The sequence below is a fragment of the Salvelinus alpinus genome, chromosome 5 (genome assembly GCF_045679555.1).
Source record: "Salvelinus alpinus chromosome 5, SLU_Salpinus.1, whole genome shotgun sequence".
NCBI classification, from domain to species: domain Eukaryota; kingdom Metazoa; phylum Chordata; class Actinopteri; order Salmoniformes; family Salmonidae; genus Salvelinus; species Salvelinus alpinus.
The window spans coordinates 74999221-75022836 of record NC_092090.1 but is presented as its reverse complement, the minus strand read 5'-3'; the positions used below and the strand labels follow the sequence as shown (position 1 = coordinate 75022836).

The 23616-nt window shown below is 43.7% G+C and overlaps 1 protein-coding gene across 6 annotated transcripts in view; it reads right to left on the bottom strand.

Annotated features, from left to right (window-relative positions):
* The window catches only part of LOC139576787 (PDZ and LIM domain protein 2-like), a 54565-nt gene extending 37604 nt beyond the window's left edge, over nt 1-16961 (bottom strand). For 5 of the 6 annotated variants that reach the window (XM_071403247.1, XM_071403252.1, XM_071403249.1 and 2 more), the window contains exons 1-2: nt 16579-16961; nt 199-330 (exon numbers count right to left, since the gene is read on the bottom strand). In XM_071403247.1, coding sequence (XP_071259348.1) covers nt 199-291 — 93 coding nt within the window. In that variant the 5' untranslated portion in view covers nt 292-330; nt 16579-16961. Of the gene's footprint in view, nt 1-198; nt 331-426; nt 496-16578 lie in introns of all 6 variants that reach the window. The other variant, XM_071403248.1, reaches the window with a different exon arrangement.
* Nucleotides 16962-23616: the final 6655 nt, after the last annotated feature.

Here is a 23616-nt window from a genome sequence, read left to right as displayed (position 1 = left end):
ACTGGTTTCCTCCTGATGTAGCTTTTACGCCAATCTGACTGGATACAGTTGTTAAGGAAACAGGTAGAAGGCAGCCAATTGAGAAACAATGAGAGGAGCAGAGAAGTACAGCAGAGACTGAGGAAGTTGAGTAGGCATTGCATGTTTTCCTTTACAGAGGATATGGTGTGACTGAGCAGTAAGGTCATTAGCAATTACCTTGGAAACTGTTATCGCCTTCTTGAAGTCTCTTCCTCCGTATATTCTAAAGCCCCATGGAGTCGGACCAATCAGGTTTACTGTCAGCGCCATCACGTGACCAGAGGTCGCCACCCACTGCCTGCTCAAACCCTGTAAAGAGAGAGAGAGCGAGAGAGATTCTGTAATTAGTCATGCTTTTTTTGCTGCAGTGACTATATAAGGTAAATACGTTAGAACTGCGGTCACCTGCAACGTCTGCCTTTTATCTCCTTCTACTTGATTAGATCCTCTTGATATAAAAGAAATGGGAGGAATCTGAAAACCAACGACACATGACTAGAATTGTTTTAAATATTTAACCTTTAGTTAACTAGGCAAGTCAATTAAGAACAAATTCTTATTTACAATGACGGCCTAGAAACAGTGGGTTAACTGCCTTGTTCAGAGGCAGAACGACAGATGTTTACCTTGTCAGCTTAGGGATTTGATCTAGCAACCTTTCGGTTATTGGCCAAATGCTCTAACCACTAGGCTACCTGCCGCAACATTGAAGTTCTTGCAAACCCTCAGTTTCATGAAGTCCAAATGAGAAAAAGAATCCCCCCACCCAAAAAAAGTTGTATTATACCACAGTAAAATAACATTCAAACATTTCTGTTTAGTAGATCCACATACACCACATGACCAAAAGTATGTGGACACCTTCTAGTCAAACATCTCATTCCAAAAATCATGGGCATTAATATGGAGTTGGTCCCCCTTTGATGCTATAACATCCTCCACTCTTCTGGGAAGGCTTTCCATTAGATGTTGGAACATTGCTGCGGGGACTTGCTTCCATTCAGCCACAAGAGCATCAGTGATGTCGGGCACTGATGTTGGGCGATGAGGCCTGGCTCGCAGTCGGCGTTCCAATTCATCTCAAAGGTGTTCAATGGAGTTGAAGTCAGGGCTCTGTGCAGGCCAGTCAAGTTCTTCCACACCGATCTCAACAAACCATTTCTGTATGGACCTTGCTTTGTGCACGGGGCATTGTCATGCTGAAACAGGAAAGTTACTTCTCCAAACTGTTGCCACAAAGTTGGAAGCACAGAATTGTCTAGAATGTCATTGTATGCTGTAGCGTTAAGATTTCCATTCACTGGAACTAAGGGGCCTAGACCAAACCATGAAAAACAGCCCCAGAATATTATTCCTCTTTACAGTTGGCACTATGCTTTGTGGCAGGTAGCGTTCTTCTGGCATCCGCCAAACCCAGATTGTCGGACTGCCAGATGGTGAAGTGTGATTCATCAATCCAGACAACATGTTTCCACTGCTCCTGTGTCCAATGATGGCGAGCTTTGCGCCACTCCAGCCGACGCTTGGCATTGCACATGGTGATCTTAGGCTTGCTCGGCCATGGAAACCCATTTCATGAAGCTCCCGACGAACAGTTATTGTGCTGACGTTGCTTCCAGAGACAGTTTGGAACTCGGTAGTGAGTGTTGCAACTGAGGACAGACGATGTTTAAGCGCTACGCACTTCAGCACTTGGCGGTCTTGTTCTGTGAGCTTGTTGTGCCTACCACTTCGTGGCTGAGCCGTTGTTGCTCCTTGACGTTTCACTTCACAATAACAGCACTTACAGTTGACCGGGGCAGCTCTAGCAGGGCAGAAATTTGATGAACTGACTTGTTGGTGCCATGTTGAAAGTCAACGAGCTCTTCACTAAAGCCATTCTACTGCCAATGTTTGTCTATGGAGATTACATTGTAGTGTGCTCAATTTTATACACCCGTCAGCAACGGGTGTGGCTGAAATAGCCAAATATACTAATTTGAAGTGGTGTCCACATACTTTTGTATATATAGTGTAACTCTAATTTTTAACCATGGACTTTCTTCCCTCGTAGTTTAATTGGGATCATAGCACAGGATGCTGCTAGGATGTGTCTGTTTCACAGTAAAGTCTATGCGTCAGCTGGGTACAGTATACAGTTGGACCCCATAACTCTGCCCTTCTCATGCATAGTGTGGACTGTAGTGTTTTTCATTTGCACATGTGCTTGTGTTGAGACACTGACAGCTCTCCTGCTTTTCGGTAATTCATGCTGTGGTGAGGAGACGAGGAGGAGGAGGTGGAAACTCCGGCCCAACCGGCAGACACACAGACCCCACCACAGCGCAGCATAGTTTCTCTTTCTCGCTCTCACACACACACTGCTGCTGCTTTAGTAGAGAGGCACCTCAACTACACAGCAATGCTCTTATTAATACCTAGTTAAGTGCTACCACGACCATACAACTAATCACAACACACCATAAAATAAGAGGAAGCACTGTGGCAGAAAATGGAGAAACAGAAAGGGAAGTAGTGTCATTATTAAGAATATTTAGTGTAGGCTCAATTAATTCAACTTCACAAATCTGACAGCAGCCTTATTGCAGAACATCAAAGTAAATATAGAAACGAAAGCATGCTCAGTCTCGCAAATATGTATTGAGAAATGAAGACGTTATCTGGTTTGAGTCTCTGTTGAAATCTGTGAACTTCTCACAAAACATGTTTGACCAAGAAGAAAATGCTGACAGATCCTACAACAAAAAGCTGATGTTTCCCAATTCTGTCTTCACAAGCCCCTGTTATGTAACTATGCAGCATTACTGTGTATGTAGGTCAGAGTTTGAGACAAAATATACTTGGTCAAATCAATAACTGAACCTTGGTGCACCACATGGCCGCAGGCTTAATCTTATCGTCATAGGCAAAGAATCTGGAATTAGAACTGATCATTGGTGGAGAATGCACTGACTGGACATGCTCTCACTGGTCTTAAATCTTCCTGTAAATATGATCCGTCTAGTTCCATATACCATAGTGTTAGAATTGAAGGGATCATCTATCGTTAGGCCCCAAGGCTGGTTCCACAGCTATCCATACAGAAACAGAGCAAACAGTGAACCCAGTCAGGATCTGGGACATCTCTCCCTCCCTACACTGGCCCATTTCAGCCACCTACAGCCGTCTGTCTGTACATTCCACAAGGGTCTGGGACAATCAGCACAAACCCACCCAGTCATTAGCACATTCAGACAATTAGCGTGGTTACCAGGCTCACCATCATTAACAGCCCTTAATTGCTGTGGACATGAGAAACAGCCGGGGCGCCAGTTGTTGTTCCTGCTGTAATCCCTGGGGACAGACAGACACCCTAACGTTCTCAGTCTCTGGGCTGTTTAATTAGTGGGCCAGGATCATGGGCCAGGATGGGCCAGGATCAGCAGGTCTCCTACTTAACTGGAACCATTATCAACAAGGCACAGCGCTAATTTATGATTTATGGACCAACTGTTATCACTGGAAAGCTGCTTGCTATTTATTGGCAGGCAGTGTAAGGGTAATAGCTGCTTACTATTGGAAGAGAGCTATTGACCTGAAATTCTCCAGTTGTTACCAAACAGATCACTATGATAATACATTTGCACCAGGTGTTAAATGGAGCTTAAAAAATTAATATATATAATATATAATATATAATTAATAGTATAGGTACACATTTCAAATGCATAATTTTTTGTATTTTTAAACTGAGCCCAGTGGTGGATTATATTCTGGTGACAACTCGTTGCTTTGGCTACCAAGCAGCAATGGCAGCACAATAAAACACACCCACACAATGAGGATAAATTCTAGTAAGGAGGTATTCCATCTGACTCACATGTCTCCACTCATCAGGTAACCACAGTTCAGAAGAACTAGAAACTGGTAGGTCCAGTCAAATACTCTCACTTCCGCTGTGCTATACCTGTCTACCAAATACCATAAATATTTGATCATGGTATACCGTATGTTGCCATGGTCTACTTTACAGCACTTTATATGCAGTATCATCCAGAGTTTCAGTTGTGAAATCTAGAGTATCAAAGGTGAATGAAGCAATAATGACTTTGATTTGGGTTGTTGAATCAATTGCACAGACGGAAACTGAATGCAGCCTTCAAGTCTAAGTGGAGAATGATCTCTATGGAGAGTTCAAACTGTCATACTCTACATGAAAAAGCCCCCAGGCACTTGTCATGTCTTTGAGAGAGCAGCCCCTTCGGGTAAAGGTAGGCGAAACACAGAGGAGCGTGTAGAACAGCTCTCGTATCCAGGTGTTGGGTTCCAGACTGTTGCTCACTGCTCAAACACGCATGTTGCCAGCAGTGTTCAACAGACAAGCAGATTAAAGTCAATTAGCCTCATCTCGCTGTGCATTCTTCTTTGTTAACCGTCACTTCAAACTACGTAATTGTGAATGTGTGTGTGAGACCTGCTAAAACAGGTCGGTGAAATCATCTACAGTTTAGCATAGGTAAGCATAGTAAGATTACTCTAACACACCCTTGGGTGAGTCTTGGGTTTCATGCGTGTGTCGCTAAACCACAATTATGGCAGGGTTGCTCTATTCTGATTATGCGCTTTAAAGACAAGTCTTGCTGGCTGGCACAGAGAAGATGCCAGGCCTGGATATGAACATGTATGTACCATACTCAGCTCACACTCTTCACCTTTCACCTGGTTATTGCAGAACAAGGTTATACCCAGGCCTGAACCTTAGGAAACACACACTATCCACTGTTGTGGTTGCAGCGGAATGCTCTGTGTATGATTCACACTTTACAAATCTCTTGCTTCTGGCCATTTAGCTCTGTGAACTTCAATAGCTTTTGTGAGTGCTCTTGTCTGGCTGATGGCTATGCCCTATAATGTTTCCAAGCACACTCCTTTTCGTGAGGAGGAATGTGGTTGATAGGACACCTGTCCTGCTGCCTGCCCGGTCACACACCCACTGAATAGACAGAGGAATGCCATGGAAAGCCTCTCCCCGTGTTAAATGGTGTGGAATAACATTCTCACACAAACCACACACAGTGATTTGATCAAGTAAAACTGCCATCACTAAGGTGATGACAATAACAGATGCGATATTAAAATAATGGGGTGTTGTTGAAGGAAGATGAGTGACTGAGACGTTCCTAGGTTGTGAGACTACTATTATCGCCTAAGAATGAGCTGCAGGTTCCTCACACTTAAAAGGAAAAAGTGACAGGTTAAATATATACGCTAATATATCTCTCTAATAAATTAGCTCTGGAATTTCATTGATTTCAATGTAATCATTAATTGAACCTGTTATGAAAGGGACTTAATTATTAGATCAAATATGTTCTTTATATCTTGTCATCAAAACTGTGGCAATAGTGTCAAAACAACAGCAGCTATTGTTACGGTTGTTACTACTAGGTACATTAGCCATGGTTATGTCAGTGGTGTGGCTTCAGAAAGAACTGGCTCCACTTATCTCTCAACAGCATCATCTGAGGATCATGTTACTGGTGTTAGCACTACGCAGATTCAGACAGACTCCCCACTTCGCACAGCAATCAGGCCACCTTACCACATCCCCTACACGGGCCATTAAGCCTTCTGATCCACTGAGGGAGACACAGGAAAGTTTACCACTGCTTTATCATGTTCATCACATGCAAGTTTTCAAAATTGTTTTCCAATGATGTGTCTCCGCAGCCCATTCAAACTCTAAAGCCATCTCAGGCAATGGTCCCAATGGTCACACAAACACTGAGCAGAGCAGCCTACTAAGCATTTACCATCAGGCATTATCCACGGACGTTGATTTTTGGTCCGTCTATAATTGGCTTAGATTTGACCTGGGCTGGGGCGGCCTTCATGTCAACATCCACAAACCCAAAACATAGACATCTATAATTGGTTCAGATTTAGTCCGGTCTGGCCTTGATTTGGACTCAACACAGACATCTATGATTGGTTCAGATTTGATCAGGTCCGGACAAAATCTGAACCAGATTTGGTCCAGTCCGTGCTAGCCTTAATTTGGCCCCAAAAAGCCGCCTTGATTGGTTCAGATTTGGTCTGGTCTGACCTTGATTTGGCCCAAATATAGACATCTATAATTGGTCCAGTAGGGTGTTTGCCTTTCACGCCATGACCCGGATTTGTCATCCGCTACATTGGTGTCAGAAATGGGATGGCAGCCATGACCGTGAAACATCATGACTGCCCACTAAGCATTTACTAACAGCGCATTCAATATTTTTTTGGAGGGGTGCAGTCCGGACACAAGACGTCTCTTCGACGTCCGGCAAAAACATCTTCCAACCTTTCATTGAGCGCTTGAAATGGACGTGATGTCAACATCTGGAAAATACACCTCTAAAAGACGTATTTTCAATGTTATTTTTCTTACTGGGAGACCTCTTACAGAGAACAGGAACTGTGCTATTAAAAGGAGGCAGACAGACAGACCGTCTATGAATTTATATTGAACTGAAACTAGATGTGAAAAGGACTCAACATGAGGCAGTCATCCAGTGACACGCATCCGTCTCAGCAAAGACAGACACTGAGAAAACCACAAAGCTATCAGAAACAAGAAAACAAGCAACAGTGAAGCTTTCCTCATACAAACTCCACCAGATTGGATACAGCAGGCACATGGAAGGTTGCAGAGAACAAAAACAATGGAGGTACTGGTACAGTGCAGCACAATTGGCAGTCAGGGGGTGGGGGGTATGCGGTGGCGGGTATGGGGTGGCGGGTATGGGGTGGCGGGTATGGGGGCCGGGATCAGAATGGTGCTTGGGCTGTAAGCAACACGTGAGTCCTGGGAAACACATCCAGCTTTTTCCCGCCCATTCAAAATACCAAATCCTATTCTGCACATTACAGGTTCAATCCAAGTTGTCTGAATGGCTTGGTTTGGGCACATTAGAGGTGAAACATTCCTGAGATGCTGGCTTGAACTTGAGCCACATGGTCGTTCCACAAAATTGTCTTTAAAAAAAATAAAAAAATAAAATCACCCTTATTTAACCAGGTACGCCAGTTGAGAACAAGTTCTCATTTACAACTGCGACCTGGCCAAAATAATGCAAAGCACTGCGACAAAAACAACAACACAGAGTTACACATAAACAAACATACAGTCAATAACACAATAGAAAAATCTATGTACAGTGTGTACAAATGTAGAAGAGTAGGGAGGTAAGGCAATAAATAGGCCATGGAGGCAAAATAATTACAGTTTAGCATTAACACTGGAGTGATAGAGATACTGGGGTGTAAAAGAGCAAGATGATAAGTAACAATATGGGGATGAGGTAGTTGGTGTGCTATTTACAGATTGGCTGTGTTACAGGTACAGTGATCGGTAAGCTGCTATGACAGCTGATGCTTAAAGTTACAGGGAGATATAAGACTCCAGCTTCAGTAATTTTTGTAATTCGTTCCAGTCATTGGCAGCAGAGAACTGGAAGGAAAGGTGGCCAAAGTGTTGGCTTTGGGGGTGACCAGTGAAATATACCTGCTGGAGCGCGTACTATGGGTGGGTGTTGCTATGGTGACCAGTGAGCTGAGATATGGCGGGGCTTTACCTAGCATAGACTTATAGATGACCTGGATCCAGTTGGTTTGGCGACGAATGTGTAGTGAGGGCCAGCCAACGAGAGCATACAGGTCGCAGTGGTGGGTAGTATATGGGGCTTTGGTGGCAAAACGGATGGCACGGTGATAGGCTACATCCAGTTTGCTGAGTAGAGTGTTGGAGGCTATTTTGTAAATGATATCGCTGAAGTCAAGGATCGGTAGGATAGTCAGTTTTATGAGGGTATGTTTGGCAGCATGAGTGAAGGATGCTTGGTTGCGAAATAGTAAACCCATTCTAGATTTAATTTTGGAAATGAGTGCCTTGTGTCCCTTTGATATTTCAAGTAGAAATTGTGCACAAATATTGCACTTTAAAAGCCTGTTATATTACATGAAGTTCCCTTTAATATAGATCACATAAAAATTCAATACATGTTATTTTTAACATGAATAAAGACTTGCTAAAGTGCCAAAATTCAGCTTTTTGACATGTGCCTCTGCGCATCCTCATTTATCCAAGTTTTCACCATCATGGTAAAGCCCTCACCGGAAGCCCTACCTTCCACAGGTGATAAACCCGAGGCACGGATTAATTCCTTCAATTCAGTACCAGTCTTCACCGAGCTGGCGGTGCAGGGCGGAACAGGTGTTGTAACTTGGTTTGCTCATTCAGCCGAGCAGTAGTTATAATCATTACTGTACGTTCCCTTTCAGTCTATGAAATCACGCCCCATGCCGACCCCAGCGGACACCGAATGAAATGACACACCACCCAGAGTTCGAACCTGACAGGAAAACCTGCGGTACCCGGGTATTGCGCAATCTACGCACTGCCTAACGACCCTGTCCTGCCCCAGCCGTAAGCACACTGTGGGCTACACTGGGTCCAGTGACATCCAAGCTGATAAAACATCACAAAAGTGTGTGGTGATGCCCAAATCGCAGCAGCACAAATATATCCTACAGGCAACCCTTTAAACGAATTGCAAAAATCGCTGAAGTTGGAGACTTTTATTTCCCTCACCAACTTTAAACATCTGCTATCTGAGCAGCTAACCGATCGCTGCAGCTGTACATAGTCCATCTGTAAACAGCCCACCCAATTTACCTACCTCATCCCCTTACTGTTTTTATTTATTTACTTTTCTGCTCTTTTGCACACCAGTATCTCTACTTGCACATGATCATCTGATGATTTATCACTCCAGTGTTAATCTGCTAAATTGTAATTATTCGCTCCTATGGCCTATTTATTGCCTACCTCCTCATGCCTTTTGCACACAATGTATATAGACTCATTTTTTCCCTACTGTGTTATTGACTTGTTTATTGTTTACTCCATGTGTAACTCTGTGTTGTTGTCTGTTCACACTGCTATGCTTTATCTTGGCCAGTTCGCAGTTGTAAATGAGAACTTGTTCTCAACTAGCCTACCTGGTGAAATAAATGTGAAATAAAAAATAAATAAATAAAAACAATGCCCAAGACGCTGCCAGAATCCTGCTGAAGTGTGCGTGTACACCGTTAGGTCATTCCTGCCTTTTTCTGCCATATGCCAGTGGGAGAGACGCTGCTTAAAAAAGCGCTCTACCACAAGCAGAATTAGCAAAACAGTCAAGAAGTTGATCACACAAACAGACACCCCTGGTCTGCTCAATGTAAACGCGTAATGCTTGTACCGGACACAGTGAATGTAACCTCCGCTGCTCCTCTGAAGGAGGAGGAGACAAAAAGGGGAAAATCTCAAAAGCTAGAGACCTGTAGGACATAGTCATGACCTTAGGGGTGAAGACCGTATTAGGACACAATGTCACCTTAGAGTCGCCAAGGGCGAACTTTATACAGGAGGAGTGAACAGATAACGCGTGGAGATCTCTAATGCGTTTAGCTGAAGCCAAAGTCATAAGCAAAGTGGTCTTGTAGGAGAGGATCTTCAGATCCACCGACTCCATTAGTTCAAAGGGGGCCTCAAACAGCACATTCAAAACCAAAGCCAGATCCCAAATGGGCACAAAAGGTTTAGAAACTGGCCTGAGACGGCACACAACTTTTAAAAAACACACCTCCAGGGGATGAGCCCCTGAAGTGGCACCATCAATTCCCACTGAAATACCTGCCATATACACCTCCAGGGTGGAAAATGAATGACCCTGCTCGAAAACCCCCTGTAGGAACATTAAAATGTCCACCAGAGAGCTCTGAAAAGGAACAATTACTTTACTTTGGCACCAAAACTCAAATGCCCGCCACTTCAGTAGACCCATTACAATCAGATTGGACCTTTCAGGGGCCAAGCCCACAGATTCCAAATCTCCGGCTGCGGGTGCCAGACCTGCCCGTGCTCCTGGGTCAACAGTTCCCTGTGCAACGGGAGTTGCCACAGGTCCCCAACTATAAGATGAGAGACAGAGAGCCGCACGGATCAAGGACAAGCCCTTTCGAAGTACCCTCCCCAGCATGGACTGAATCAGTTCCATAGGGGGAAATGCGTAAAGAAGGGTCTGAGGCCACTGGTGCACGAGGGCATCCATTCCCAACGCAGCACTCAGGTCCCTTATCAAGAAAAACAGCCGGCATTGTGCATTTCTCGCGATGTGTAAAGATCTACGTCGGCCTTGCCAAACATTTCCCATATCTAGGAGACCACTTAGGGGTGCAACCTCCACTCCCGAGAGCAGGCCCCACCCTGGATAGCAGAGCTGCACCCATGTTGGGAACGCACTCCACTGAGATGGAGTCAAACAGAGACTTAACATGGGAAACCAGCATGGATGTGTGTAACACCACCTGCTCCCTCGACTCGGCCAGGTAGTCCATTATCCTGAGCCCCAGACACTTCATAGGTGCCAAAACCGCCTCCACAACTTTCTGTGAGAGGGATATATGGCCACATGAAAGTACATGTACATCAGGTTGATGGAGGGGAACCAATCACCCGGGCGCACTGATTGTAACAACCGGCTGTACATGAGCATTCTGAATATCTAGACCCTGATCTGCTTGTTTAGGGCACAAGGTCTAAAATGGGACGCAAAGTCCCTTTTGGGAACTTTTGGGAACCAGGAAATACTGGCTGTACCAACCATCCTGGGCCTCTGACTGCACAGACTCCAGGGCCGAGCCAAACAACCCCGTAGGAGAAATCGGCTACAACAGCCTGTCTCTCTCCGGCACCTGTAACAAAGTGAACCAAAGTCAGCCCCCATGCTTCTCCCGAGCTCTGAGACGATGCAACGGGACATGCAAGAGACGGAATCAGCCGTAACACGAATCTCATCTAGGAGCTCTGCGTGGGGCTCCACAGAATCGTGGCCAGGTCAGCTAACAGCTCAGTGTGGTAAACCTGCAGCATTGTGACTGTGTTCAGGGACCGGGCCGCCACCCCCTGGGCCCAGTACACCGAAGGAGACGCGATATCAGACAGCTCTATACCGCCATGCTGGGAGGATAGCTCAATGGGATTGAACCACGAGCCCAGATCCAACCCCGTATCCTGCAATTCAGACTCCGCCAAGGTACAGGCACCCAGGAGAGGAAAGTCAAACTCAGTCCCACACTCCTCTTGAGAGAGCTTGTACACAGCGGGCGATAGTGGTCGCACAAGCTGGTTCGATCCAGGGCTGCCTGAGCATGCACCCAGCCAAAGACATACAAGACAACACTCATGAAGGTACAGGTACAACCCTAAATCTATAAACATGGGCACCCTCATAGATATTATCCTGACCAACTTGCCCTCCATATACACCTTTGCTGTTTTCATTTAGGATCTCAGCGACCACTGCCTCATTGCCTGCATCCGCTATGGGTCTGCGGTCAAACTACCACCCCTCATCACTGTCAAACGCTCCCTAAAACACTTCTGCGAGCAGGCCTTTCTAATCGACCTGGCCCGGGTATCCTGGAAGGATATTGACCTCATCCCGTCAGTCGAGGATGCCTGGTCGTTCTTTAAAAGTAATTTCCTTAAATAAGCATGCCCCTTTCAAAAAAAATAGAACTAAGAACAGATATAGCCCTTGGTTCACTCCAGACTTGACTGCCCTTGACCAGCACAAAAACATCCTGTGGCGGACTGCATTAGCATCAAATAGTCCCCGCGTTTTGCAACTTTTCAGGGAAGTCAGGAACCAATACACGCAGTCAGTCAGGAAAGCAAAGGCTAGCTTTTTCAAGCAGAAATTTGCATCCTGTAGCTCTAACTCCAAAAAGTTTTGGGACACTGTAAAGTCCATGGAGAATGAGAACACCTCCTCCCAGCTGCCCACTGCACTGAGGCTAGGTAACACTGTCACCACCGATAAATCTACGATAATCAAGAATTTCAATAAGCATTTCTCTACGGCTGGCCATGCTTTCCTCCTGGCTACCCCTACCCCGGCCAACAGCTCTGCACCCCCCGCAGCTACTTGCCCAAGCCACCCCAGCTTCTCCTTCACCCTAATCCAGATAGCAGATGTTCTGAAAGAGCTCCAAAACCTGGACCCGTACAAATCAGCTGGGCTAGACAATCTGGACCCTCTCTTTCTAAAATTATCCGCCACCATTGTTGCAACCCCTATTACCAGTGTGTTCAACCTCTTTCGTATCGTCTGAGATCCCTAAAGATTGGAAAGCTGCCGCGGTCATCCCCCTCTTCAAAGGGGGTGACACTCTAGACCCAAACTGTTATAGACCTATATCCATCCTGCCCTGCATTTCTAAAGTCTTTGAAAGCCAAGTTAATAAACAGATCACTGACAATTTCGAATCTGTACCTTTTCCGCTGTGCAATCCGGTTTTTGAGCTGGTCACGGGTACACCTCAGCCACGCTCAAGGTACTAAACGATATCATAACCGCCATCGATAAAAGACAGTACTGTGCAGCCGTCTTCATCGACCTGGCCTAGGCTTTCGACTCTGTCAATCACCGCATTCTTATCGGCAGACTCAACAGCCTTGGCTTCTCAAATGACTGCCTCGCCTGGTTCACCAACTACTTCTCAGACAGAGTTCAGTGTGTCAAATCGGAGGGCCTGTTATCCGGACCTCTGGCAGTCTCTATGGGGTACCAAAGGGTTCAATTCTCGGGCCGACTCTTTTCTCTGTATATATCAACGATGTCGCTCTTGCTGCGGGTGATTCCCTGATCCACCTCTATGCAGACGACACCATTCTGTATACATCTGGCCCTTCTTTGGACACTGTGTTAACTAACCTCCAAATGAGCTTCAATGCCATACAACACTCCTTCCGTGGCCTCCAAATGCTCTTAAACACTAGTAAAACCAAATGCATGCTTTTCAACCATTCGCTGCCCGCACCCGCCCAGCATCACTACTCTGGACGGTTCTGACTTAGAATATGTGGACAACTACAAATACCTAGGTGTCTGGCTAGACTGAAAACTCTCCTTCCAGACTCATATTAAACATCTACAATCCAAAATTAAATCTAGAATCGGCTTCCTATTTTACAACCATGCCTCCTTCACTCACACCACCAAACATACCCTCGTAAAACTGACTATCCTACCGATCCTCGACTTCAGCGATGTCATTTACAAAATAGCTTCCAATACTCTACTCAGCAAACTGGATGCAGTCTATCATATTGCCATCCGTTTTGTCACCAAAGCTCCTTAAACCACCCACCACTGCGACAAGTATGCTCTAGTCGGCTGGCCCTCGCTACATATTCGGCGCCAGACCCACTGGCTCCAGGTCATCTATAAGTCTATGCTAGGTAAAGCTCTACCTTATCTCAGCTCACTGGTCACGATAACAACACCCACTCGTAGCATGCGCTCCAGCAGGTATATCTCACTGGTCATCCCCAAAGCCAACACCTCCTTTGGCCGCCTTTCCTTCCAGTTCCCAACTGCCAATGATTGGAACGAATTGCAAAAAACGCTGAAGCTGGAGACGTATATTTCCCTCACTAACTTTAAACATCAGCTATCTGAGCAGCTAACCGATCGCTGCAGCTGTACATAGCCCATCTGTAAATAGCCCACCCAATCTACCTACCTCATCCCCATATTGTTTTTATTTACTTTTCTGCTCTTTTGCACACCAGTTTTTCTACTTGCACATCACCATCTGGTCATCTATCACTCCAGTGCTAATTTGCTAAATTGTAATTACTTCGCTACTATGACCTATTTATTGCCTTACCTCCTCATGCCATTTGCACACACTGTATATAGAATTTTTTTTCTATTGTGTTATTGACTGTACGCTTGTTTATTCCATGTTTAACTCTGTGATGTTGTTTGTGTCGGTCTGTTTTGCTTTATCTTGGCCAGGTCGCATGTGTAAATGAGAACTTGTTCTCAACTAGCTAACCTAGTTAAATAAAGGTGAAATAAAAAAATGTAAATAAATAAAAATGAATATTATTCAAAGATATGGTGAAACCGCATGACTGTGGGCAAGGTTGTGAACTCGAACCCCGGCTTAACAGCCTTCATTCGTGCTCGTCATCTTACTTACAATCAGTTAGAGTGGCTAAACAGGCAAACGAATAACTAACACATTTGTAGGGAACTTCACAAAAATAGTAACCAAACTTTACCACACAACGTACAGAAGGATGAACATGCCCTCCTTAAGTGGGACATTTAAGTTGGAGTAAAGCCTGGCACATTTTGCATGCACCGGTTAGTCGGGCTAATTGAGGTAATATGTACATGTAGGTATAGTTAAAGTGACTAGGCATAGATGATAAACAGAGAGTAGCAGCAGCGTAAAAGTGGGGTTGGCCGGGGGGCGGGGCGCTAGACTTGGCGCTCCGGTACCGCTTGCCATGCGGTAGCAGAGTGAACAGTGTATGACTGGGGTTGCTGGGGTCTTTGACAATTTGTAGGGCCTTCCTCTGACACCGCCTGGTGTAGAGTGCCTTGCGGTCGTAGGCCAAGCAGTTGCCGTACCAGGCAGTGATGCAACCAGTCAGGATGCTCTCGATGTTGCAGCTGTAGAACCTTGGATCCTCAGCTGAGGATCTGAGGACTCATGCCAAAACTTTTCAGTCTCCTGAGGGGGAATAGGTTTTGTTGTGCCCTCTTCACAACTGTCTTGGTGTGTTTGGACCATTCTAGTTTGTTGGTGATGTGGACACCGAGGAACTTAAAGCTCTCAACCTGCTCCACTACAGCCCCGTCGATGAGAATGGCGGCGTGCTCGGTCCTCCTTTTCCTGTAGTCCACTATCATCTCCTATGTCTTGATTATGTTGAGGGATAGGTTGTTATTCTAGCACCACGCAGCTAGGTCTCTGACCTCCTCCCTATAGGCTGTCTCGTCGTTGTCGTGTCATCTGCAAACTAAATGGTGTTGGAGTCGTGCCTGGCCATGCAGTCGTGGGTGAACAGGGAGTATGGGAGGGGACTGAGTACGCACCCCTGAAGGGTTCCAGTGTTGAGGATCAGCGTGTGTTGCTACCTACCCTCACCACCTGGGGGCGGCCCGTCAGTAATTCCAGGATCCAGTTGCAGAGGGAGGTGTTTTGTCCCAGGATACATAGCTTAGTGATGAGCTTTGAGGGCACTATGGTGTTGAACGCTGAGTTGTAGTCAATGAATAGCATTCTCACGTAGGTGTTCCTTTTGTCCAGGTGGAATAAAAGATAGACAGGCTAGAAATGTTTTTACAAATTATAATATTTTGTGAAGCTTGCGTTCAATTGCTCCTCCCTGTTGCACATAACAAGCTTCCATTCCCCGGGTCACAACGGGATTTATGGATCATTAAACATGAAGTCTTCAACCTTGTTACGATCAACGCTGTTACTTTATTTGTCACTTAAAGCTGCAATATGTAACTTTTATGTAAAATATATTTCACAGCGGTTTAAATGGAACCATGATTATCTACACAATAACTGCTTTTTTTGTCACATAAACTGAAATTCGGTGAACTATTCAAATTTCAGCAACCAGGAAATGGCGGAGTGATTTCTGCATATTGCATCTTTAATAGGCAATTACTATAGTATTTTTTTTTTTACTTAACTTATTTTTTTATTAAGTTGAACAATTGCTGTTTATTAAAATTAGGTTAAATAAAAAGTATATTTTATCACCAAATTACATTACTCAAAAGGCACCTAATTAGTGTAATGACCCCACAATGGCCCATATCTTTCAGGAGGCTTCACCAGTGAAAACCCCACTTTAAGGGGAGGAGTGAACAGTCACAAATTACAGCTAGCCAGTTAACAATTATGTTAATGTCACATAAACACAGACCTGTTTGTCTGGAATTTCACCTGGCCTGGCAATCCACAAATCATATTGACTATGTTCCATGTGAATGTTTTGAACAGCCAAGCCTTTAGTTCACAGGGATGCCTGTAGAAGTAAAAGATGCTGACTGTGTGAAGCGTGGGATCTTAAGTTAAAGTTAATTTCCCTTCGTAATCATCAGTCAACATGGAAGTACATTATGCTACATTGAACACATACTGTACCAAGCATCCATCATGATCATACTGTACCAAGCATCCATCATGATCCTACCGTACCAAGCATCCATCATGATCATACTGCATCCACAGTTTCACCCACCTAAATGTGTTTCCATGCCATAATGAAATATAATGATGTTGGTGGCAACTATTCCTCCTGCCAAACCAACTGATGAGGGTCTAAGACAGAGGCAAGGCTGTTATGAGTTTGGGTATAAATCCAAGATACACAAAACAAAATTGTTCCTGTTCAGATGGCTAGGGGCAACTAAAAGTAGCAATCAAGCGAATAATTACATCAACCAGGGTGTACAGACAATTTGACAGCATCACCAAGAACCCTTGTATCCAATGTTCATAGGTATAGGCCTTTAAAAATTGCAGAAATTCAAGTACATTTTTTTAATTGTTTGAGTAAATAATGTGAATTACCACATAATTTAATGAAATGAATATTATTAGCGTGAACTGACAGGTAAATGGGAGACTCACAGAAGTAGCCTATAGCAATTACCTAAACCTTACCTAAATCAATGCAGTTGATCAGCAATCAGTAAAAGTCGAATTGTGTCCGTACACCTGCAGATCCAACAACGGTGCTCTCCTGAAGAATATCTCAAGTGAAAAACTCATAGGCGACAGCACCAAAATACCCGAAAAGAGCGCAGGACCAGAAACACTCCACCCTTTGCGCGCGAGTCGCTTCCAAAAATACAGCAGAATGAAGTTAATGTTTCCTTCTTTCTGCTCCCAAAACGCCCACAGGAATCTCATATGCCTCAAAGAGCGATTCGTGCTGCTATGTTATTAGATCAAATGCTCTGGCCACCTGAACTGCACTTCTATTGCTGGGGACTACTGGATAAAGAACCAATATGAAATCACCTGTGGACACCCGCTCTGAGGAATGAGCTCACAGTGACACGTGCTGTTATCAAAATAATGGCATGGGCGTGTCGGGATACAGGGAGGGTGGGCGATAATTGAGATATTACAGAATGGCAGTAGGGCCTTGCAAGTGTGTCTTAGTGCGCCATCTGCAGACAAAAAATTGCATTAGAAAATGTAACTGATCAATGATAGGGACCACAACTACAGACAATGGGCCTACATGCCTACAGGATGGGCTGGTGTAATTGTCAGAGGTTTATGATTACATTCGAAGCCTGATTAAACAATGAAGGATTGTTGTAGGCTAGTACATGGGTGAGGCCTGGGTGAGGATGGTAAAGCAGGTATCTAGCTCTGTGAATAGATGGGAAGCAGCAGGCTTTGTGTCAAAGGGTACTGTGTCTCAGTACCAAGGGAGGTGATAAGAAGGCCAAGTCACAGGAGGCTAGATGATTTGCAATTGGTGTGGGATTTATTGAATAGCCTAAAGGTGCAGAGAGTAATCACAACTGCATTCATGTCATCAAGATCCAAGAAAAAAATAAGAAAATACACTTTGGCTTAGTGTCATTTCACACTTAAGCCGATTTATTTAGCTACTATTTAAGTCAGCCCAAACTTGACATGACGTGTCTGACTCCAATGGCTGAAACCAACTTGTTGAAAATTTGGTTTAATTATACTTTCCTGTGTATATATTGTCTCAAATCCATAACCACAAAAAGACCAACCACGCAGCCAACCGGTAGAGTAAGTTCAAATGTACAGTACCAGTCAAAAGTTTGGACACATCTACTCATTGTACATTGTAGAATAATAGTGAAGACATCAAAACTATGAAATAGCACTTATGGAATCATATAGTAAACAAAATGTGTTAAACAAATCAAAATATATTTTATATTTCAATTCTTCAAAGTAGCCACCCTTTGCCTTGATGACAGCTTTGCACACTCTTGGCATTCTCTCAACCAGCTTCATGAGGTAGTCACCTGGAATGCATTTCAATTAACATGTGTGCCTTGTTGAAAGTTAATTTGTGAAATGTCTTTCCTTCTTAATGGATTTGAGCCAATCAGTTGTGTTGTGACAAGGTAGGGGTGGTAAACAGATGATAGCCCTATTTGGTAAAAGACCAAGTCCATATTATGGCAAGAACAGCAAAGAGAAACGACAGTCCATCGTTACTTTAAGACATGAAAGTTCCAGGCAACTACACCGCTCCAGGAACCCACACTGCTCACGCAAGCCAACGAGCATCTGCGTTACCAAGGGCTAAAATAGAATCACGCTGCAAGTCCTGCCTCTCCCATCTCCTCATTGGTTTATAGAAGCAGGAACCCATGTGCCATTGGTTATACCCACGTGGGTGACTGAAAGGCGAAATAGGTCGGTGGCGGTAATGCACCTAATTTACAAAAGTTGCCGATCCAATATAAAGTCAAGAGAAGAAAAAGCCTGGAAGAAGGAGAGATGACTAGAAACGATTCGGTTGACCATTTTATGTGTGGATTAATTGGTGGGGTAGAGGAGATGGCATTACAGGTAAAATAACAACTCAATGTTTATATCCCAGGTCAAATTATCTAGCAACAGCAAGCTAGCTACATATGACAAATTAGCTAGCAAGTGCAAGCTAGCTAGCTAAATTGCCATAAATATGCAATAATAATGCTTTTCGACCTGTCCCCAAATTAATATAATTGGTTCAGAGTTTGTTTTGATATTTTAACCTGCGTGATCGCGTTTGGTGTGGGGGGACAAAATACATTTATGCATGGTGGCGCAAGCGCGCACAGCCGGTTTGGGTTCTGTGTCAGTCAATCCCGAACATTTTTTTAAAATCCATCAAGCGCTATGATGTAACTGGCTCTCATGAGGACCGCCACAGGAAAGGAAGACCCAGAGTTACTTCTGCTGCAGAGGATAAGTTCATTAGAGTTACCAGCCTCAGAAATTGCAGCCCAAATAAATGCTTCACTGAGTTCTAGTAACAGATACATCTCAACATCAACTGTTCAGAAGAGACTGCGTGAATCAGACCTTCATGGTCAAATTGCTGCAAAGAAACCTTTACTAAAGAACACCAAAAAGAGGAGACTTACTTGGCCCAAGAAACACGAGCAACGGACATTAGATCGGTGGAGATCTGTCCTTTGGTCTGATGAGTCCCATTGTTAGAATTTTGGTTCCAACAGCCGTATCTTTGAGAGAAGCAGAGTAGGTGAACGGATGATATCTGCATGTGCATGGAGGAGCAGGTGTGGGTGTGCTTTGTCAGTGATTTATTTATAGTTCAAGGCACACTTAACCTGCATGGCTACCACAGCATTCATCTGGTTTGCGCTTAGTGGGACTATAATTTGTTTTTCAACAGAACAATGACCCAACACACCTCCAGGCTGTGTAATGGCTATTTGACCAAGAAGGAGAGTGATGGAGTGCTGCATCAGATGAGCAGGGGTCTCATTTATAAAACTGTGCGGAGGATTCACGTCAAAAGGTGGCGTACGGACAAAACACATAAAGTGCTTATGCACAAAAATATTCTGATTTATAACACAGTGCGCACGCACGTCCCACGCAGGTTTCCCTTTATAAATCACAATCAACATGAAATGTGGCGCACGTGAGCGAGCGTCTTGTCCCACCCTTTTAACGCCCATAGTTGCCTATAAAGTGAAAAAAGTGAAACGCCCATAAAAGTGAAACGCCCATAATTAATATTCATCCATACTGACTGCACGAAGACAGTGACAGCAAATCCCGACAGAAAGGCTAAAAAAAAGAAATTTCACCCGGTGTGAAATGGAAGTTCTTGTAGGGGAGGTTGAAGCAAGACATTTCTTGGGGGGGGGGGGGTGGACACAGTGTGGGCATTACAAATGCCAAAAAGGCATTAGTGGCAGCATGTGGCGGAAGCTGTGAATGCTGCTGGCTCAGAAGGTCGGACCCTCTCAGAAAAAAAAGAAGACGTGGTCCGACATAAAAGTGGAGGCCAAAAGGCACATAGCCTTACACAGACAAAGTGTTTGTGCCACGGGCGGGGGAAAGGGGATACCGGAGCTTGCCAGTGTTATAGGGGAATCCCTCCTGAGTGGAGTAGTGATGGAGTTGGAGGGGGACACGGACATGCAAGACACACGGGATGATCCAAGTATGTAATTAGTATTCCCTCGTCAGAAAAGAGTAAACCAAATGCATTCAAGTTGTTTAAACATGTACAAACAATTGACATTTTCTATTGTTTTTAGTCACTGCGTGTTCCAGCGGGGTCGGTGGTGCTGCAGCTGAGCAGGAGCTGAGTGTTCCACCCGGGCGGTGGTGCTGCAGCTGAGCAGGAGCTGAGTGCGCCCAGCCCCGGTGTCTCCACTGCACCTTGTGCGTCACAACCCTCCAGCGGCCGTGTCCTCACAGATGCAGTCCTGCAAACGCATTGACGCTATTAACGAGGTTGCCAAGGAGTTGAAGTGGGACAAGCACTGCTTGGTTTCTGCGGGTGCTTCTCTGTAAAGCTGGGCCCACTACAGCACAGAGATCCAAAAGAACAGCTCTTGGTAATTGGAACTAGCTCATAAGTCACTCCTCATCATTGGCCAGTAAATCTTGCTGGTCTCTGAAAATTCGCTCTCTCCGAATTCTTCCATTCAAATATTCCAACAGTGCCAAAGCAACCATTGTGCGTCATTACTCATTGTAATTGCATGCCTTTTTATACCCATCCATTTGATTGTCAAAGCTACCCAATTGCGTACACCTTCAAGTGTGGTAATTACCCGGGCCATTATCACATTGACAGTTCTGCGCAACGAACATGTGATAACAATATATGAAACTGTGCACTCGTATCTGCCCAACTGAGGCATCGAAAATGGCATCAGTTTAAACGTAATTTGTCTTACTGTTCACATTATTTATGAGAATAAATGTCATAACATGCAAGTGTCACGTTTCTGACCTTATTTCCTTTATTTTCCTTTGTTTTGTCTTTAGTTAGTATGGTCAGGGCGTGAGTTGGGGTGGGCAGTCTATGTTCTGTGTTTCTATGTTTAGGTTTGTCATTTGGCCTGATATGGTTCTCAATCAGAGGCAGGTGTTTTTCATTGTCTCTGATTGGGAACCATATTTAGGTAGCCTGTTTTCACTGTTGGTTTGTGGGTGTTTGTTTCCTGTGTCAGTGTTTGTGCCACACGGGACTGTTTTCGGTTAGATTCTCTTTGTTATTTTGTATTGTGTCATGTTCAGTTGTTTCTATTAAAACATGGACACCGATCCCTGCTACACCTCCTCTTCAGACGAAGAGGAGGAAATCTGCCGTTACAGCAAGTATTGTTTAATAATTACAGATCCATTTACATATGATTCCTGATTAAACTGTACAACATATTTGATACCATACACAATGGTATCAATTTCAAAGCGTTTCTCGAGTTTCATCTTCTGCCATCAGAGTCGCAGTTTCTCATTTCCCCAGGTTATGTGCATACATATGGGTCAACGTGTCCATGGAGGACCGCACATTCTCCCGTCAAGTTTGTATTTTATAAATCCCGAAGTTTGCTTAGAAAGTGGCATACGCCTTTTGTGCCTACACAACGTTTATAAATTACTCCACAATCACCCAACCTCAACCCAATTGAGATGGTTTGGGATGAGTTGGACTGCAGAGTAAAGGAAAAGCAGCCAACAAGTGCTCAGCATATGTGAGTACTCCTTCAAGACTGTTGGAAAAGCATTCCAGGTGAAGCTGGTTGAGAGAATACCAAGAGTGTGCAAAGCTGTCATCAAGGCAAAGGGTGGCTACTTTGAAGGATCTCAAATATAAAATATATTTTGATTAGTTTAACACTTTTATTAGTTACTACATGATTCCATATGTGTTATTTCATAGTGTTGATGTCTTCACTATTATTCTACATTGTAGAAAATAGTAAAAATAAAGAAAGACCCTTGAATGAGTAGGTGTGTCCAAACTTTTGACTGGTACTGTATATATAATATATAATACAATATTTTAAATTCCATCAGTCTTTAAAATGACATTCAGCAGCAAAAGATGTTCAATAGATATTTTTTATTCATCAAAAAAATATTCATTGGAATATAATATTGAAATGGAATTGAACTAATAACATTAACATTATAATATAACATTTAATAACAATAACTTAACTAATTAATTCAGTGCAACATTGATGTGGCAACTCTCTTATGCTCTGCTATTGCACAATTCTAATTTGTACATTAGGTCACAAATAAAGTTGTCCCCAGTAAAATTGGAGCACAACTCATGAGCCCACCTCCTGCACTGCTCACACCTAATCCAGTCCCCACCTGTGACTGAAAACGGGGAGAGATGCCAATTGAAAAGCTCTCTTAAAAACGTAGCAAGCTATCTAGCTATATGACATAAAATGCTGCGTAAAACAGCTAAAAGGCTATGAAGTCACATTAACTCTAAAGCTGTCAGTCACTAGTGGAAACATTTACAACTGCAATTAAGTTACATTATCTTTTTAATGTATTTTACATCAGACGATCTGGTAGTTAAGGTTGCTAGCTAGCACTCCTAGCAACTTATGCTAGCATTTACTGCTAGTGAATTTGCTAGCTAGCAAGTTAGCATAAACTAGCGCTAACTGGGCTAGTCATTGTCTAAATGACAGGTAGAAACACATTCACAACCATAAAGAGGCAACTAGCCCCCAGCAGGCAGTAAGTGGGGGTGAGTTGCCCCCATTACACTCATCCAAAATATTACTATTTTACAAGTGGATTATTTATCTTAAAGCTTGCCTACTTGTATATAAAAAAATATTATAGATCTAATTTCACTGGAATGTATTTTCAAAATTTCAAAAAATTTGATCAATTAACCACATAATCGTTGTTGAAATATTTCCAAAAGTTGTGATGACACATAGGACATTTTTTGTTGAGCAAGAGCAGTGGCAGCCAGGGAAAGTGTTGGGGAAATAATTTGGTGACATCTTGTGGTCTTAATATGAATTACAGAGGGGGGGAGGCAGTTACCCCATGGTGCTAGTTACCCCCTAGTACACTAAACATTACACAATAAATTCATCAATGAGAGGTTTGGAAGGAATCAGTGACTAACTGCAAGAGTTCTATTGGTCACATACACATGTTTAGCAGATGTTATTGCGGGTGTAGCGAAATGCTTGTGTTTCTAGCTCCAACAGTGCAATAATATCTAACAATTCCACAACAATACACACAATACTCCAGAGTGGCGCAGCTGTCTAAGGCACTGCATCTCAGTGCAGGAGGCGGTTCGGTCACTACAGTCCCTGGTTCGGCTGTATCACATCTGGCTGTGATTTCCCACAGGGCGGCGCACAATTGGCCCAGTGTCGTCCAGGTTTGGCCGGGGTAGGCCGTCATTGTAAATAAGAATTTGTTCTTTTAACTGACTTGCCAAGTTAAATAAAGGTTAAAAAAGATATACATATATATATATTTAAAAAATGAGAATTTTAAAAAATGCACACAATACACGCACATCTAAAGTATAGGAATGGAATTAAGAATGTATAAATATTTGGACGAGCAATGTCGGAGCGGCTTAGACTAAAATACAGTAGAATAGAAAACAGTATATACATATGAGATGAGTAATGCAATATATGTAAAAAAATAAATAAAATTAAA